This window comes from Dermacentor variabilis, chromosome 3 (assembly GCF_050947875.1).
Source record: "Dermacentor variabilis isolate Ectoservices chromosome 3, ASM5094787v1, whole genome shotgun sequence".
Lineage (NCBI taxonomy): Eukaryota > Metazoa > Arthropoda > Arachnida > Ixodida > Ixodidae > Dermacentor > Dermacentor variabilis.
This window is the reverse complement of record NC_134570.1, coordinates 88,396,667-88,416,541: the sequence shown is the minus strand read 5'-3', so window position 1 is coordinate 88,416,541 and position 19,875 is coordinate 88,396,667. Positions and strand designations below refer to the sequence as shown.

The 19,875-nt window shown below is 45.7% G+C and overlaps 1 protein-coding gene across 2 annotated transcripts in view; it reads right to left on the bottom strand.

Moving 5' to 3' along the window:
* Nucleotides 1-19,569, bottom strand: part of LOC142576010 (tRNA (cytosine(72)-C(5))-methyltransferase NSUN6) — a 36,147-nt gene extending 16,578 nt beyond the window's left edge. The window contains exons 1-6 of one of the 2 annotated variants that reach the window (XM_075685884.1): nt 19,283-19,569; nt 18,691-18,828; nt 17,991-18,180; nt 12,415-12,568; nt 10,842-11,043; nt 3,816-3,948 (exon numbers count right to left, since the gene is read on the bottom strand). In XM_075685884.1, the coding sequence (XP_075541999.1) occupies nt 3,816-3,948; nt 10,842-11,043; nt 12,415-12,568; nt 17,991-18,180; nt 18,691-18,828; nt 19,283-19,450 (985 nt within the window). In that variant the 5' untranslated portion in view covers nt 19,451-19,569. The remainder of the gene's footprint in view (nt 1-3,815; nt 3,949-10,841; nt 11,044-12,414; nt 12,569-17,990; nt 18,181-18,690; nt 18,829-19,282) is intronic. The other variant, XM_075685885.1, reaches the window with a different exon arrangement.
* Nucleotides 19,570-19,875: the final 306 nt, after the last annotated feature.

The window sequence follows — 19,875 nt, the reverse complement described above, 5'->3', positions numbered from 1 at the left end:
GAGGCTACTGTGAACATGTGAGCTAAATATTATTGTACTGTATTCATCAGGTAATTTCCAATATCATATAAAGAATAGTGAAAAACCGCTGGCTCTCTCCTTTGCAATGTCGTCATGTGACTACGTTGCAAGCAGCCAAGCCTACCAATAGTTTTTCGCTGACTTCATGATTGTAAGAACGTTCACAGTTTACTGTTATTGTTAATTTTAAGGAGAGGTACATCTGTCTGCAATTTGAAAAATACGAGAAAGGCATTTCATCTTTGCCCTGTCAGTTCACACACAACAATTGCACATAGGTGTGTCAGCTACACATGGCCTCCGAGATGGCTTCATAGCGCAGATACCGTGAAGCAGTGGCATAGCCAGAAGCTTATTTCAGGGGTGGGGGGGGGGGAGGTCCGCTGACAACTACCACTCCTCCCCCTCCTTCACTTCTCTCCACGCGCACGCACACATGCACACACACATGCACACACACACACACACACACACACACACACATTACATAAATATATATATAAAATATATACAGTCGCTGACCATTTATTTGGACCTCACGGGGACGGCGGAAATGTCTGAATAAACAGGTGTTCGAAAAAGCAGATTAAGAAAAAAAGAAATGCTTTATTTCCACGCACTTATTCGGGCTCGGCAGTAGGGGTGAAGAAATCGTGAATGCGCCGTTGCACGCTGTTTCGTTTACGCGCAATCAGATAAGCCTGAATCTCAGAGAAGGTTCCATGGTCACTATAGGCGGCTGAAAGCACAGTCGCTGCTTGTGCACACTCCGCATGCGACGGCGGCGTGGAACATGGTGCGTCATCTTGCGACTCGGAGTCATCGTCCGACGGTGCAGCAGAAACCTGACGAATGATCTCGCCGTCATCGAGTTCTGCACATGTCAGTACAGCAGCGTGAGCACCTGTGAAACTGTCAAATGAGACGGCGTCTGGAACCACTGCACAGGTCTTGGCAGAGCCCTTTCGGTGTCAGTAGGGTGCACATCGGAAAGCGACAAATCTTAGGTTCCCGCCACCCGCTTGCCGGCATTCCCCTGCGCAGTCTGCGCGGGCACTGTCAGCACCATTAGACGACGCGATGTTTCCGTATGCCGCATTGGATCACCGCAACCTCGACACAGCACACAAAGCAAACACCGCCATGCCGTCACGCCTACACCAGTCGAACGAAAAACGTGGCCTGCTCGCAGCGTCGTGCGCGAATAAAGAAACAAATCAGCTGCTGGATTGTCTTGACATGGCTTACTAAGCTGAGACCGGAACTGCTGTAGCCACTCTATCGAACCAGGCAGAAACGATGATGATGAGCGGGGATCTGCAGTAGCCTCACTTTGTGGGGCAGCAAGGAGGCTCTGTTCAAAACAAAAATGGCGTTCAGCAAGTCGAACCATGCCCGGTCAGAGTAGATGCATGGTGCTCTCGATCGAGTTGGCTCAAGGAGTGCCCAAAAAATTAGACAAGAGGTTTCAAGGTGTCCGAACTTTCGGTAGTTGTTATACATTATGGTCTATATGGGGAGAATGGGGTGGTGCCGCAAAGCAGACCGAATAATCGAGCATGTCCGAATTTTTGGATACCGAAAAATCAGTCGGCGACTGTAGTTAGGAAGGGCTCTCCAGAGCAAGCAGCACATGTTACCATGTGGTAGGTAAGCCTCAGCTAGGCGATTGGTCATGGCTGTCTGGTGTTGAGCAATCAGGCAGTGACGAGACGCTCTCCTTATGTCCATAATTATCCGCCAACTTCGTTCTTGCTCGTATCCATCACTCCACTTCCCTTCCTAATATTCTTTTCCGTTAGTCACTGTCACACTCTTCAACATTTACCAGTTTCTTGAAAGGAGCGATAGCCACTAACGTTCCTATATTTCTGTTTGTGCGTGGACTTTGAGGCCATTCTCCTACCTGCCCTCCCACTTATTTGTTGTGGTGGTTTCTTAGCTTCCCTGGCCCAGTGCCCCCGTCCTTGGTATATTTTGCCGTGCTCAAATCAAAGTTCTTTTAAAGCAAAGCATTTTTTTCCCGTACGTTTACCCACATCGGGTATGGTTCAGAACATACATATACATGGAAGGAGTGTGGCAGAGAAGAAAGAAGATGTGAGAAATTCGTTAGGACCTTTGCACCGTGTTGAATGCGCACAATGCCCTCTGGAGCTCCCTGGGCATCGATCACCACATTAGCCTCCTGACAGCTGTAATTATCCATAACCCCCCTGCAAAACCACTGCAGAAATTGCAGCACTTACGTTTCTACTATATCCAAGTCCAGAGGGAAGCTAGATAGAATAGTACAGCAAAGGCAGAGAATGGGTAACGAGTGAATAACAGCCTTGCCACTTTTCGCTCGCAGTTCCCATACAAGGGGGTGAGGAGGAGGGAATAGGGAAAAGGTGACATGAGAAAGCAAGGAAATACTGCTACTATAGACACGACAGCAATTGCGGAAAAAGTGGATAAACTTAAGTTCTAGGTACAGTGATATAACAACCCCTTTCTCCGCCTTAGGACCGCCACTAGCCCTCTTTCATCTATCTTTCTGTTTCATGGGAAAGGGGGCGAGAGGAGTCAGAAATTTTTTGGGGGGAGGGGCAATTGACCCCCCCCCCAGCTGGCTATGCCAATGCCGCGGGGGCCATGGGGTGCAGCGACAAGCCCTCTCACTGGCGAGATGCTCAACTTTTTGGTGGGACCTTGACCCCTTGCCATCTCCCCTGTGTAACTTCCAGCGTGCTAGTGCAGTCAAAAGGAGAGAGAAAGCTGCCCATCAGTGCAATGACTACTGCAACTATGCTTACAGATGAAGGATTCAAAAAATTTTTGCAGCAGCAGCAGATTCGTGAGGCAATGTCCTTCAATAGTGAGGCTATTCTGTAAGTGTGATCTATTCAGCAAGATAGCAGCAACACTCAGCAACACCGAGCAGCCACAGCCAGGAAAGCCCAGAAAGGTTTGCGAAGAAATCGTCGCTTTAATAACCGATCCAACAAGCACCCAGCTTTCTGCACTGAGTCACTGTGCGGCTTCTGACCGCTGCACGAGGCTGGTTGATGCACACCTCAGCAGCTTTTGCGATACAACCTCAGATTTTCACAACGTACAGAGGAGTCCAGGTCGACAGTGTCCATTTCAAAACAGTGTGCGTCACTTTGCGCAAAGTTTGAAATGTCCACATTAAAAGGGGGTGACATATTTCACGATATTACAAGCGTTAAAGGGAATGAGGCCCTGTACTGTCATTGCTAAGGTGGCAACTATCTAATACAGTGGGATCTCTATAGACGGTAATCGTTTAAACAGGACGGCCTCTTATATGGAACACCATCTTTGTGGTTAATTGGTTTTGTATTCATGCAATTGTATTCAGCTTTGTCTCTCAGTAAATGGAACTCCTAATATATGGAACCAATTTCCATGGTCCCTTGAGGTTCCGTTTAATGAGTCCACTGTAGTAATAAAGTAAACAAAAGCAAGACACAGCAAATAGTGACCCTACGGGACTGAAAGCTGTTGCTGTAGCACGAGCAACAGCAAGTCAATAGATCTGTTTGTTCAAGACTCTCAACATGCCTTGGATGAGCAAAATGAATGAAAATAACTTGCTTCACATCTGCTGCAAAATATCCCTCGGGAATACCTCAAACATAAGAATACGGTGTGCACACAAAAATAAGCAGAAGTTATTTCTTGAATCAAGGATTCCGCTCAAGTTTCTAACGTGCTGTACCACCTGTGCAAGATCGCAATGCATCCATCACTAAAGGAAAAATGTCACCTTAGGAGATCATGCTCACCTTGACGTGGAAGTGAGTCAAACTCATTGGCATCGTGGACAAAGGCCTGAACGCAAGAAATCTGCCAGCGTTCGCAGTTGCTTCGAATCTTGGACACACGGTTCTCAGACCTGTCCAGGGCAACCACCAGACCCTGAGGAAAGCGCAATGTTAGAATCAAATAGCACAAGCAAAAATCCACTGCGGCAAAATTTCAGTATAAGCATGAGATCACACGTTCAATTTCTCATGACACGAGCCATATTACTGTTGTTGGATTCACTTGGATGAAATTGAGAATGTTGGCAACTGTCGCATCAGCGGCTCTGCGATGGGGTCAGACTATAAACACAGTAGCATAGTATGATTTCGATAAGTGTACTAATCATGAACGTGAAAATTGCCAAAAGGCATTCGCATCAGGAAACATACATGCAGAAACTCCTCTGGGAGTTGTCTAAGTATCGATAAGCATTGTGACACTTGCTCATATCCATGCCGCCTGGCGTCAATACCAATGATAAGAAACTTGATACAACCAGTGTACCGTACTTACTTGAATCTAATGCGCACTTTTTTTCTCTATAAAATGGGTCCAAAAATTGCATGCATGTTAGAATCGAGTACGACCCTAAATCTGCATTACCATATAGCCGTCGGCATTTCAAAATGGCCGCCTCGTATGTGCTTTGAGCCTAGCTGCCGTAGCTTCCTCCATGTGCTGCAGTACGTGTGCTTAGGCAATGCTTCCTTTCGCTTAGGTTAGTGCACTGTCCGTCTTCCCATTTTCTGCGTTTGCTCTATCAGCATGGAAGTGCCGACTGCAAAGACATGCCGAGTTCATCATGATGCCACAATTAAAAGGAAAGCGATCATGTGTGCAGACACGGATGGAAATTGGGCCGCCCCATCACGGGCGTTCGCAGTTCCCGAAACTTGCATGTGGGACTGGCGCAAACAGGAGAGGCATTCTACACCAGTGGCTGCTACGTACAGGCGCCCAAATCTTTAACTGGTGTGCGCGAGCGGCGACTTTTCTGTGCGTCGGCGCCGTATGACAGGGCGAGGCTGGAAACAGCTTAGCAGACGATGGGCCCAGCTGAGCGCGCTATGTCCGCATGCGCTTAGCCTCAGACTCTTTCCAGCCGCGCCCCGTCATACGGCGCTGACGCACGGAAAAGTCGCCGCTCGCGCACGCCAGTTAAAGATTTGGGCGCCTGTACAGCGCAACAGTGCGGCCCCTATTTTGAAAGCGATCTGTGATGGAGAAAAGAGTCTATGCATCTAGGCGCACCATGCTGTGTCCTCATCGCTTAGTGTACGTTGAAGCGAGAGTCCACACAAAGGTCAATTCGTTCGCTCCTGCTACCGCACTTCCCCACTCCAGCATTTTGATAAAGAGTTTCCACGGTCATTGAGTGAAACGTGTTCATGCTTGTGTGCGCGTGACACTATGCTTGTTAATTTAGTTAGTAAGCAAATGTTTAAAAGTTCATAGGGTCAATAGAATTACTATCCTAACTTTTTGTATAGCTGTCTACTAATTTGCTATCGTAATCGACGCTTCACCTTTTGCGTGAAACTGTGACTTTTTAAGTTATCTTTTACTTTAGTGCATTGGGATTAAATCTGTTTCTTTCCCAGAAACTTGTATTTCTCTACGAAAGAATGAGGTGAGCAGTACTGTAAAGGACTTTCTTTCTTTAGGTCACGGCAAACGGGTGCACATTACAATCGAAAGCATTTTTTTGGTCACAAAAAACGGGTGCATGTTACAATCGAGGGTGTGTTAGAATCGAGTAAATACGGTAAATCCTATCAAGCCTTAGCAATCGTTATAAACCTTATCGGATTAGATCCGACCCTTATCAACCCTTATCTGCTGTTATCAACCTTATTGCACTGGATCCATTGCTTATCAACCCTTATCTCTCCTTATCAACCTTATCATAAGAAGCTAACAAACACTGACACCAAGGACAACATAGGGGAAATTACTTGCGCTTAATAAATGAAATAAAGAAACGATAAGTTAATGGAAATTAAAGTGGATGAAAAAACAACTTGCCGCAGGTGGGAACCGAACCCACAACCTTCGCATTTCGCGTGCGATACTCTACCAATTGAGCTACCATGGCGCCGTTTTCCCATCAACTTTCTTGGGTATTTATGTGTCCTAGTAGAATCCTGGGAGTGTTAGCCAGCGCTACCACTGACAGACCTTGGCGGCGGACGTGGAACGTCCTTTTTGCCGCAGGCGTCACGAGAACTTGATCTTTTTTGGGTGAAGGCAACTGGTCAATAAACCCACATATGCTACCTGAAGGCATCAATGTTGCCGGATTCGAGACCCTCGTTATGTAATAAATGAGAAGAAAGGGGGTTAACCGAGGGGCCCGATTTTATTAGTAATATCATAAGAAGCCAACAAACACTGACACCAAGGACACCTTCGCGAAATGCAAAGGTTGTGGGTTTGGTTCCCACTTGCGGCAAGTTGTTTTTTCATCCACTTTAATTTCCATTAACTTATCGTTTCTTTATTTCATTTATTAAGCACAAGTAATCTCCCCTATGTTGTCCTTGGTGTCAGTGTTTGTTGGCTTCTTATGATATTACTAATAAAATCGGGCCCCTCGGTTAACCCCCTTTCTTCTCATTTATTACATAACGAGGGTCTCGAATCCGGCAACATTGATGCCTTCAGGTAGCATATGTGGGTTTATTGACCAGTTGCTTTCACCCAAAAAAGATCAAGTTCTCGTGACGCCTGCGGCAAAAAGGACATTCCACGTCCGCCGCCAAGGTCTGTCAGTGGTGGCGCTGGCTAACACTCCCAGGATTCTACTAGGACACATAAATACCCAAGAAAGTGGATGGGAAAACGGCGCCATGGTAGCTCAATTGGTAGAGTATCGCACGCGAAATGCGAAGGTTGTGGGTTCGGTTCCCACCTGCGGCAAGTTGTTTTTTCATCCACTTTAATTTCCATTAACTTATCGTTTCTTTATTTCATTTATTAAGCACAAGTAATTTCCCCTATGTTGTCCTTGGTTTCAGGGTTTGTTGGCTTCTTATGATATGACTAATAAAATCGGGCCCCTCTGTTAACCCCGTTTCTTCTCGCTTATCAACCTTATAGGACATGACCTGACCCTTATCAACTGTTATCAGTGCTTATTAGCAATATTAGAATTGATCTGACCATTATAAGCCATTATGGCTTTTTTGAACCTTATCCATCTGCATCGAACCATTATCAACCATGATGACACCCAGATAACCCTCATCACTCTTTATCATCCTGATCAAGTCCCTGACAGTTGAACTGTCCGTGTTGCGTGACATGAAGCGCATGAACCCCCATAGATCGGTGGCATTTGGTCGGTGAAGGAACGCTCGAACAGAAGGTGCATCCCACGACCAGCTACAAGGATGTGGTGTGTTCAGCATTAAATTTTTGCTAAATCGGAATTTTCCTGATGTCTACAATGCACTAAGTCGCCTCTACATGTGGTTCTAGAGGTGGCTTTTATTCCACCATCACCATATCTTTCAACAAAACCTTTATTGAAACTGTTGTTTTATACACTGTTTTCTTTTACAGCGATTAGTCTTACATGACGGACAGGTTTCCTCGTTGTGCAGGCATAGAAATGGTTATGCATTTAAAAGGCATTGTTACAAAATCGCGGCCCTGGTGACATGTCGTGCCTAGCTTTCTACAGTTCTCTCTCTTACTGCTCACCTCCTCACTTCTTTGCATCTCTGTAACATGCTCTCCCTCCTTCTTTATTCCCTACAGTGAAATTTCAATATACCGAACGAACTTCAGAGGACCGTGGAAAATTGTTTGTTATTCTGAAAGGTCATCCTCACCAGCCCCCATACATTTCTACAGGGCCAAACTATTGTTACTTCAACCCCCGAAGTTGGCCTTCACCAAATAATTTGAAGCTGACCAATCAGCACTCTTGTGCCTGAGCCCTATGGTAATCCCAACAGTGATGCCTTTAGTGGCACCTACTGTCTCAGCAAAGCTTAGGCCTTAGGGGGCAGTGAATGCGCTGAACATATTAAGCTTCTGTCAAAAATGTTTGCTCTATTTTCGGCCTGCCCTTGGAAGATATTCAAGCAATAACTGTAGCTCACAGTGTCTGATTACGATATGTGCCCAATTCTAACGCATGCCCTTTTTTTTTTCAGGAAAATTGGGCCGAAAATGTTTGTGTAGTGCAATTGAGCACGAAACCAAAAACGCCTTCGCTGTGTTTGTATGCTTTACCACATATCACGGACATATAAGGATGAAGCTGACCTTAAAAACCATGCAGCATAACTGACTAGGAAACTGGCCCCCACTGAGCAACATATATCAGACTCTTGCCCATTTTTCTTGCTAGGAAAGTGGTTGTGCGTTAGATTTCTACTTTGTTTAGAAGCTTTAATGTTATTTCTACATTAGTTTTCTGTTTTGGACACATAGAAAGTGGGCACACGTTTGACTCGGGGGCGTATTGGAATGGGCAAACACACTGCCAAATGAATCACCGGTGTATTTTAGCATTTTTTTATGCATCTTGTATCTTGTTTAATTCCCCTCGCTGGAAAAGCCAATAAACTTCATCGGACCCGTCAGGGTCGAATTAACGAAGGTTTAGTGTACTAGATTTTAACACTACCTATGTGCTGCTCCGCAATGCTTGCATTGGAAGGGCACTAATTGAATGACCTTATAAGGTCATTAGGTCAAGTGCGGTGCTCCTGCCTATCTTACTCCATGGTCAAACTCATGGGGAACCAGCATTGGCCAGGAAGCGTTATGGCAGCTTGAGTGTGCAGCTAAAATATCAAAGACACTGTCTTGGTAGGGAGGCCATGAAAATGGCACAACATTTTGAGCAACAACAGACACACGGATTTATCATCGTTAGCCCTATGTGTCCAGCAAAGCTGCCCATGGCTGTGAACATTGTGTGGAGCACATGCGCTCTTACATTCTAGCATGCTGGTGCCCAGTGAGGTCAGAGCCTGCACCTGTGCCTGAAAATCAGCAGTGAACTTTTTGCTGCGGAATCGCACAATGTGCTGCTGAAAAATGTATCCTCCACTCACTAGGCTGCCATTGGCATGCAAGGTTTCAGCAGTGGTTGCCCATTAAAGAGTAACAAGTGCAGCTCTATGGCTGAGTGATGTGAGGATGGGGAGGTCAATCCCACCGCTCGTAACTAGTTGTCAAGATTGAAGTCGGGCACGAATTAGGTGGTAGCTGGCCCATGCCGTCGTCCAACTTATCCACGCTGAGGACGTTGTTGAAGGGAAGGACTGCTTCTCATCGAGAACGAGGAATATGGGTTTATTTACAGTATCTACATGCAGTTCATCAGTCGAGCATGACTGCAAGAGAAAGAAGACTGAGCGGCTGCACAACAGCGGTTTATAAACACTCGGTCCCCCGTCGATCCCAAGGTGAGGGAAAAGTTCGACCAGACACCGTAGATGAGGGCTTACACACACACCTCTTTGCGCGAGGTTCACGGTCCCCAACCGACGTCAGACGGTCTTCGCAGAACTTGGAGCTGACGTCAGAAACAGCTCATCCGATTCCCCGAGCTGACCCCCGCAGCACGGCCGCCGGTTGTCCAATGTCTTGCGTCTTGAACAGCGCATGGGAAGGGGCCTCCGGAGACGTTCCCTCAACAACTCCCCCGCTCATAGCAGATCAAGTCGGCGGTGGTGGGTTCAGAAACAATAGTTGGTCCGCCGATCGCGTTTAGCCACAACGGCGCCGAGGCTAGAGCGTAACGGCGGCTTTCCAAGAAAAGTTGGCGCCGCTGTCGCAACTGGCTGGCAAAACTTGCACCTCAACAGGCCATTCTTAACAGTGAAAGTTGACGCCGCTGTCGCAACTTGCTGGCAAAACTTGCACCTCAGCGGGCCGTTCTTAACAGCGAAAGTTGACGCCGCTGTCGCAACTGGCTGGCAAAACTTGCACCTCAATGGGCCGTTCTTAACAGTGGGTGTGTTCCTTTCTGCCGAGGACTGCCTGTCACGCCCCACTTGAAAATTGTCACATGCTTGATATTTCTGGCTGCTCAGAACACTCCCACTGCTAACATTTGCAACAAATGTTAAGTAAGGATTCAGACATTTTTAACATGTGCAAGGTGCTCAGAACACCTGTATGGCAATGTTTGGAAATAACATACAGAAAAGGGCACAAGGGGGACCAGCCTATGCTTAGGGTACTCGTATCTGCTGGTCCTCAAAAGAGGCACTGAAGGCAAACTTCTTAAATCAAGGTAAAGTGATAGGTCAGTGTTCCAAGGTGTCCAAATTTCACTTTGGGTACAGCTTTCACAAGCAAGAATATGAGAAGCATGGGAGAAGACAGGCACTGCCACTATGGAAATACAGCACCAGCTCCCATGACATGACCCGCTTAAAATTGGTAAATTGTGGTCAGTCCCCGATGAAAGTTACACTGCACTTCAATGTCAAAATGTCGTATGGCCAATTTTATTACCCTTTCCTACAGAAAAACACCACTCTGCCTTTGTGAGGGTGCGGTACCGCCTCAGTGTCGGCCTTCGACTGAAAGCAAGCAGTAGCATCCAGCAAAGCATGGCCTCCAACACCTACATAAAAGCTAATTCTACGTTCATAGAATGAGCTCTGACGTGCCACATGCAACGTTTGTTGCAGGTGATTTGAACTGTGAATGAATTGTGCAGCACCTTCAATCATAATATTATCTGCAACGAAGTGATTCGTTGGCACAAAACAAATATGTACTTAAAGAAACGTAATCTAATAGTAATCTATATTGATGCAACGTCTGCCTTTAATGTTCCTTCAAATCAATCAATCAATTGGCATGAGAATCAGCAAGAATGATCTTTTGGGCTTGAGCCACTAAGAGGTCAGTATAAGGCACACTGCACTTGTTCAGTATAAGTATCTGTAGAAGTTCAGAATCACTTTCAGTAAAGGCCAGTCTTTCCAGCACTGCGCAAAAGCCCCACTACAAAACGGGATGACACCTACCATATCATTCATAAGCGTTGCCAGATGTGTGGTCTTGCCTCCAGGAGCAGCACACATGTCGAGGACAGTGTCCCCGGGTTTCGGTGCCAAGATGTGGCCACACAGCGCTGAAGGCAAGTTCTGCAAGAAGAGCTGTGATGGCTCCAGTCCGCCGAGGGGAGGACACCCCGACAACGGCTCAGTCATTCGCACGGCACAGCCCCTGCAATTGAACACAAGCACAGACAGGCTTACTCCGAGACACTTACTGCTGCTACTCATGTCATCACTTCATTATCATTGCCAGCCCACTTCTTCATTCGCTGTTTCACCCTTGCCATGGCAAACAGAAAAATTGTGCAGATCCCACACATTGTGCAAATCATTGTAAGCAAAGCTCTGGTAAACAGGATAAGAATTTATAAAAGAGCGCTGTTGCTAATTGACTTGATGTATTCCCCCTACTGTAACGCCTTTTAAAAGGTGATGCAGTGCAGCTGTGGCACAAGTCACGTGTCTTCATCCAAGCCATGCTTTTCAGCACCGCACGCATAAACCGATTATTTTTAGCCAGTGAGCTTGTCGGCAATAGATCGTCCTTCCAACACGACATAGCCAGCAGGTTTTGTGCGAGTAAGCAGGCCATGGTAGAGTCGCTCTTCATCCTCAACAGGTTCCAGCATGTTTATGACATTGAGTGTACATTGCGCAGAGTGAGAACAAAACAACTGCTTCCCACAAGCGCTCCAGAAAAAATCGGGGTTTGCTATAGTTGTGATTATGGATGGCAACCGCACATTTCTGAAGGCATGTAGCCATTCAGGTGTCAGGTACGACGCAAATGCAGGAATAAAGGCACAGGCCATAAGGCCCAAATAGGCATGAAGCGTTCTGGCATTCCTATCGTTTCCCGACCGCTTTGCATTGATAAATATCTGATGTGGACTCAGCCACTTCATTTCGGTTGGATGCTATTGCTGATGCTGCTCTCTTGTGTCGCATATTTTTGGCAGTCTGTGCCAGTTGCACTCCTAGGGTTGTCCAAACTAAACGGTGTGTGGCCAAATATTTCTGCATTAATGAGAGCTTGAGGCTGTTAAAAGGTGCATAAGCCTACTGGGACTAAAGGATGAGTCTGAATTACCTCATTTTCCGTATTGACAAGGGTCAAACCAACGAGGTCTTACTGTATTATGTTCCATATTCCTGCCTTTGCTGCTTGGGCATTTTATGCCTGCAGTATTCAATCAAACGAATACTAAAAATAAACGCTTTTTTCTCTTTTCTTCAACCACTTGTAAGCGTACAAAATTTCAAGAAAAAAAATGTGTAGTGTCTCTGAGAACTCATCTGACATAACGATCTATAATTATGGATGGAATTCCTAAGATTCAAAGCCGAAAATGAAAAGTTGAAATAGCAATTTCAACGTGCCATAGAAATAAAACTGCTTTCCTCACTTTTTCAGGCCTCTATTTCTTTCTCTCACACTCAGCAAGTTCCTCAGGAAGAATGCGGCCAAGACAATTCTGTACAGTGGCCATTGAGGACGGGCACTGGAAAAAATAAATAAATAAACACTAAGACCACACACTCAGACACCTGGTTGACAAAGATGTCTGCCCTGGAGACCAGCGTGGTTCCGTTGCCAAGGAAGACCCGACGTCCACGATATGGTCGGGTGCGGCCCTTCAAGCACTGGCCGTCGAGGTCTCCATAGACGGCCACCTGTTGCCCAGCCTGCAGACCTGCATTCCAGTTGAAATACTTACAAAAGCAACCCAGCACAAATGCAAGCTCAAAACAAAGACCCAGATGTTATTGCGTTTCCTATTTCCAATCATCACCTTTTCACTGCTGCTCTCTGTTTACAAGTACTAGAACAGATTCATGGCAATGCTGAGCACATTGCTATGGGGGCAGAGAGCAATAAAAACTAACCACCAAGCCTATCACCCAAGCACGAGCACCTAACAAGGTATTGCAACTGATGATTCATTGTTACGTTGTTGTTGCACAGCTGATTCAGTTTTGAACGCCTTAAATATTTCACGAGCTCCTTCTTTCTTTGGCAAGACAAACAGGTTCTGTCTGTTCCCATCCTGGTTTACGTTTGCATCATTCGTTCTTGTTGCTTGCACACTAAGCTCGTGATAATCTAGTCTAACTGAGTTATTTGTGGCATCTCCACTTGTTTTATAGTGGCAACAAAGAGATAAAGACAAGCAAAACCAACCAGGAACTAGATTGGTAAAATTGTGATAAGTGGTTCCAGAGTACAGGAACAACCTGATGGTGAGAGCACTGTGTTCTTCCCGCATTTTCAGTGACAGGGAGGTTGGGTGACAGTAGCCCCTTCTGAAGAATTCATTTGAAATGCCCTTTTTTTCTGAAGCAGCAGCCACGTATGCACAACAGTGCAAGCATTCTTGGATTACTTTGGCTGCTCTGAGCAGCAAGGAAATTTTTGCTCCACTTTAAGCAGCAAGTATCTCATTCTAGGATGCTGAACAGGCTAAAGTGATTAAGGAAGCACACCGGCCATGACAATATTCTGATTCCTCTCACCCCGACCTGTTTCAAGCCACGGGTGTCACCTGTCACCATTCCATCAGCAGGCCACCGAGCTTGGCAGGCGAACCAAGATTATGCCCGAGGGGGCGTCACATACTTGCTACAACGGGTAAATAGGGGTGATTTGATTCTGTACTTTAAGTCAACAAATAATGCATCAATAGTGTTAGCAAATGCATTGTTCGAGTCACAACATGGTTAATTTTAAATGTAATTTATCCACGACAGCATTATGACAATCAACACTCTACATATCAATCTTCCCATTTCATGTGTGTATGCTAGCAAGCTGTTAAAACAAAAAGTAATTCTTCACAAGGACTATCTGTCCACCGAACAACCTTCAAGTTTAAATAGCTGGAATGATTTGGTACTCTCACTATGAATGGTCATGAGCTGCAGCGCCACTTATCACAGTTTCAACACTCCAATTATTGGTGACTTGTGGTAATCTTTTTTCATCGACATTGTGCTAGCACCTATGGCTACCATTGTTTACAAATTTACTGGATCAATAAAATGAAAATGAAATCTGTACTGCACTTTGCTACTTCCACAATGCACTAAAATGTCGACACTTCACAATACCCGATTGTTCTCACAAGCAACAGTGTGAAGCAATAATGCAGGATCAGTAACAAACAATAACAATAACAGGACCAGTAACAAACAGTGGGCGAACAAGGAAAGACTCAGGGCAGTGATGAAAACAAGTCCCCTTGTTGTAACATTCCCTTGTTTCATCATAATCATCAGCCTAGTTGCGCCCACTGCAGGGCAAAGGCCTCTCCCATACTTCTCCAACTACCCCGGTCATGTACTAATTGTGGCCATGTTGTCCCTGCAAACGTCTTAATGTCATCCGCCCACCTAACTTTCTGCCACCCCCTGCTACGCTTCCCTTCCCTTGGAATCCAGTCCGTAACCCTTAATGACCATCGGTTATCTTCCCTCCTCATTACATGTCCGGCCCATGCCCATTTCTTTTTCTTGATTTCAACTAAGATGTCATTTACCCGCGTTTGTTGCCTCACACAATCTGCTCTTTTCTTATCCCTTAACGTCACACCCATCATTCTTCTTTCCATAGCTCGTTGCGTCGTCCTCAATTTCAGCAGAACCCTTTTCGTAAGCCTCCAGGTTTCTGCCCCATATGTGAGTACTGGTAACACACAGCTGTTATACACTTTCCTTTTGAGGGATAGTGGCAACCTGCTGTTCATGATTTGAGAAGATGCCTGCCAAACGCACCCCAGCCCCTTCTTATTCTTCTGGTTATTTCAGTCTCATGATCCGGATCCGTGGTCACTACCTGCCCTAAGTAGAAGTATTCCCTTACCACTTCCAGTGCCTCGCTACCTATCGTAAACTGCTGTTCTCTTCCGAGACTGTTAAACATTACTTTAGTTTTCTGCAGATTAATTTTCAGACCCACCCTTCTGCTTTGCCTCTCCAGGTCAGTGAGCATGCATTGCAATTGGTCTCCTGAGTTACTAAGCAAGGCAATATCAACAGCGAATCGCAAGTTGCTAAGGTATTCTCCATCAACTTTTATCCCCAATTCTTCCCACTCCAGGCCTCTGAATACCTCCTGTAAACATGCTGTGAATAGCATTGGAGAGATCGTATCTCCCTGTCTGACGCCTTTCTTTATAGGGATTTTGTTGCTTTCTTTGTGGAGGACTACGGTGGCTGTGGAGCCGCTATAGATATCTTCCAGTATCTTTACATATGGCTCATCTACACCCTGATTCCGTGATGCCTCCATGACTGCTGAGGTTTCGACTGAATCAAACGCTTTTTCGTAATCAATGAAAGCTATATATAAGGGTTGGTTATATTCTGCACATTTCTCTATCACTTGATTGATAGTGTGAATATGGTCTATTGTTGAGTAGCCTTTACGGAATCCTGCCTGGTCCTTTGGTTGACAGAAGTCTAAGGTGTTCCTGATTCTATTTGCGATTACCTTAGTAAATACTTTGTAGGCAACGGACAGTAAGCTGATCGGTCTATAATTTTTCAAGTCTTTGGCGTCCCCTTTCTTATGGATTAGGATTATGTTAGCGTTCTTCCAAGATTCCGGTACGCTCGAGGTTATGAGGCATTGCGTATACAGGGTGGCCAGTTTCTCTAGAACAATCTGACCACCATCCTTCAACAAATCTGCTGTTACCTGATCCTCCCCAGCTGTCTTCCCCCTTTGCATAGCTCCTAAGGCTTTCTTTACTTCTTCTGGCGTTACCTGTGGGATTTCGAATTCCTCTAGGCTATTCTCTCTTCCACTATCGTCGTGGGTGCACCTGGTACTGTGTAAATCTCTATAGAACTCCTCAGCCACTTGAACTATCTCATCCATATTAGTAACGATATTGCCGGCTTTGTCTCTTAACGCACACATCTGATTCTTGCCAATTCCTAGTTTCTACTTCGCTGTTTTTAGGCTTCCTCCATTCCTGAGAGCCTGTTCAATTCTATCTATATTATAGTTCCTGATGTCCGCAGTCTTACGCTTGTTGATTAGCTTAGAAAGTTCTGCCAGTTCTGTTCTAGCTGTAGGGTTAGAGGCTTTCATACGTTGGCGTTTCTTGATCAGATCTTTCGTCTCCTGCGATAGCTTACTGGTTTCCTGTCTAACGGCGTTACCACCGACTTCTATTGCGCACTCCTTAATGATGCCCATGAGATTGTCGTTCATTGCTTCAACACTAAGGTCCTCTTCCTGAGTTAAAGCCGAATACCTGTTCTGTAGCTTGATCCGGAATTCCTCTAGTTTCCCTCTTACCACTAACTCATTGATTCGCTTCTTGTGTACCAGTTTCTTCCGTTCCCTCCTCAAGTCTAGGCTAATTCGAGTTCTTACCATCCTATGGTCACTGCAGCGTACCTTGCCGAGCACGTCTACATCTTGTATGATGCCAGGGTTCGCGCAGAGTATGAAGTCGATTTCATTTCTAGTCTCACCATTCGGGCTCCTCCATGTCCACTATCGGCTAACCCGCTTGCGGAAAAAGGTATTCATTATCCGCATATTATTCTGTTCTGCAAACTCTACTAATAACTCTCCTCTGCTATTCCTAGAGCCTATGCCATATTCCCCCACTGACTTGTCTCCAGCCTGCTGCTTGCCTACCCTGGCATTGAAGTCGCCCATCAGTATAGTGTATTTTGTTTTGACTTTACCCATCGCCGATTCCACGTCTTCATAAAAGCTTTCGACTTCCTGGTCATCATGACTGCATGTAGGGGCATAGACTTGTACCACCTTCAATTTGTACCTATTATTAAGTTTCACAACAAGACCTGCCACCCTCTCGTTAATGCTATAGAATTCCTGTATGTTACCAGCTATTTCCTTATTAATCAGGAATCCGACTCCTAGATCTCGTCTCTCCGCTAAGCCCCGGTAGCACACTACGTGCCCGCTTTTTAGCACTGTATATGCTTCTTTTGTCCTCCTAACCTCACTGAGCCCTATTATATCCCATTTACTACCCTCTAATTCCTCCAATAACACTGCTAGACTCGCCTCACTAGATAACGTTCTAACGTTAAACGTTGCCAGGTTCAGATTCCAATGGCGGCCTGTCCGGAGCCAGGTATTCTTAGCACCCTCTGCAGCGTCACAGATCTGACCACCACCGTGGTCAGTTGCTTCGCGGCTGCTGGGGACTGACGGCCGGGGTTTGATTGTTGTATTTATATAGGAGATTCCCTTTTTTGCAAAGTGTTAATTACTTTTGGTCCTCAATTTCCTATGAACTCTTTACTTGTTATCACCAGCAATAATTTTTAATACAGAAAAGTGATGAGCTGTTATGTAAACAATGAAAAAATATCAATAATGTTTTTATCGCTACATATATTTATTCACACTAGCATACAGGGCAATTAGTCGGCATACAGGTCCATAAGTAAAATTTTTTCGCAATGCCTAGCTTGCCGGCAATGAAAATCTGTCTGCACTTGGCCAAGTGCTACACTGCTTTCTTACGATCAGTACTATTGCACCATAACCTAGGAGGAAAGCTAAGCTAGATAACTTTCTGATATGTCAGCCAGTCAGCAGAGATATTTTTTTCTGTTCAAAACTAGCAAGTCGGGAGAAAATGGGGGCCCAGTTGGTTGGACATTCTTGATTGAATAGCAGCACACTAGCATAGACACACAGGCACTGAACTACACATGGAAGGCTTATTGCTACGTGAAAGCCTTTACGCTTTACAAACAAGCATAAAGAAACCTAGTTGTGGTTAGGTCTTAATGCAGTGAGACAGAACTACAAGACAATGTGATGTGCACATGGAAGCTGGGCGTGCTAACCACTAGGCTATTGTGCAACATCCTCACTTAGTATTTTTGCAAGCACTGAGCACCACACAGACTCACTATAGTGGTTGCATTTATGCATGTGTCTCAGAGGCCATGACACGAGATACTGCCGCAGGCGAGCCTGATGCTGTGTGTGTTGCAAAGAAGTTGTTCTTAAGAACAGCGCCCATTGTGAAAGCTTGATGCTGTCTGCAAGAGGCCTCGTAAACCCCGCTTTGGGCTAGTTTCGAACAAGTCCAGCCAGTTCCGACTGAAAAAGAGCACCTTTTGGAGCACCCATGATGCCAGGGACGTAGACGTGAGCTCCCCTCAGAACGGCTTCAGCGCAGTCCCGGCGAACCACCACTTCTCGCGAGGATGGCTGCAGGTGACAAGGGCTCTGCCTACCCGCCAGCACCAACAAGTCGGGGATGGAGGGGTGACAAACGACTTGTGGTGCCAATGCGCTGTAGCTCTGGAAAATCAACAACAAGCTGAGATCTGCACCTACAAGAACATTAAGTCATCTGTTGGACTACATGTCATGGGCATATAAATGAAAGAATACTTGTCCAAACTGCTTCCACAGTTCTCATTTGGCAAACACAGAAAAAGATTACGAGAAACGACTACAGTTCTAACTACGTGAGGTACCATGATTTAGCAATATGCAAGCTAGAGAAATGTGCTAAACCAGGCAGATTTTCAGCTTCTGATGTTGGTATACCGAAATGCAAAATGATCTTTTACAGAGATTCCACCAAGAATAACCCACTGTGTGGTTTAAGTTCCGCTGCAAGAAAAGGCTAACACATCGCATTCACGAATTCAGACACAGAAGCCTTGCATCATATGCAGGTCTGTATTTTGAAAGTCGCCCATCCAGCACACGATTCTGTGAGTGTATTAGAAAGGGTCAAGTCCCGGCCAATCGAGTGCAACTGACAACATATACCAAGGCTGAACATCAAAAGCTATAACTCACCTCATTAAGGTAAGACTGTACAGAATTCTTAGCTGCTTCTGTGCTGGTGAGGCGCGTGTTGACCCGCACTGTTGTGTACTGCGGCGGCAGGCTCAGCCAGGATTTGAGACGTGACAGCCGGCCTTCTGCATCAGTGACCTGGTGAGACTTGTGTAAGCAAGCGCAGACAGCCAGTTCTCTTGCCTAAATACGTTCTCATTGCGAGCTTGCCTCACGCAAGTACACGCGGTACATGCGCACGTGCACATGTAATTTCACATTTTCGCAGTATGAATAATTAACAGCGTGTAATACAAATGCTTGCGCACTATTAACAGCTGAGCTATTATGGCTCCACTGACATACATGGATTTAGATCCTTCTATACCTTACAAACCATGTCGCGCGCCATATCGATCACGGTAGGAAAGGTTACTTGGCTCGCACTTATGGAGAAGGTTACATCGACCACGGTAGGAGAGGTTATATGGCTCGCAGTTATGCAGAAGATTGCAAACTATCACGCCTGAGAAGTAGCTTAATAATTTTGTTTTGTACGACACGCTTTAACTCCAGCCGTGTACAGAAACTTCTGTCACAAAGAGCAACTTACTCCCGCAGCCTGGAACTCTTCTAATAGTAGACATTCGACGTCAGGACTTTTTGCAAACGGGTTGTTCAATCGCAAGTCGCCCATCGTATGGAGAGTGGATCGAAACAGCAGTGGTACATAAATACTCTTCCTGAGCTGCTCGAGTCGCCAGACTAAACTTATGATCATAACGAGTCCGCAGTCATTCGACTCGAACTTGACGCAAAGTATTTACATGACGTCGACTCAGCCAGCTCTGCACTTAAAGTAATCATCTCAGTGCACAGCAAACTTCAAACACATGGGAGACATGAAACTATTCTTGCCGGCTTGTCTTCGACGTGCGTTGGCTATATTGGCTGCGCCCGGCACCGGTTTCTGTTTCGTTCCTACCGTTCCTGCAATGGTTTGCTTCTGTTAACCTCGTGGACTCGTATACATGCTCATACAGAGGCGCTGGTTCATGCGAATGCTGTCATCCAATTCCAACAAAGCCTGATATTATGGAGCGTTGGATATGGTTAAATATGGAGGAAGGAAAAGGACAGGAAGGGGCACACCGCAACGCGATTGAAGCCATACCTGTCGGCCCAACACTTGATCGTACGTCAGAG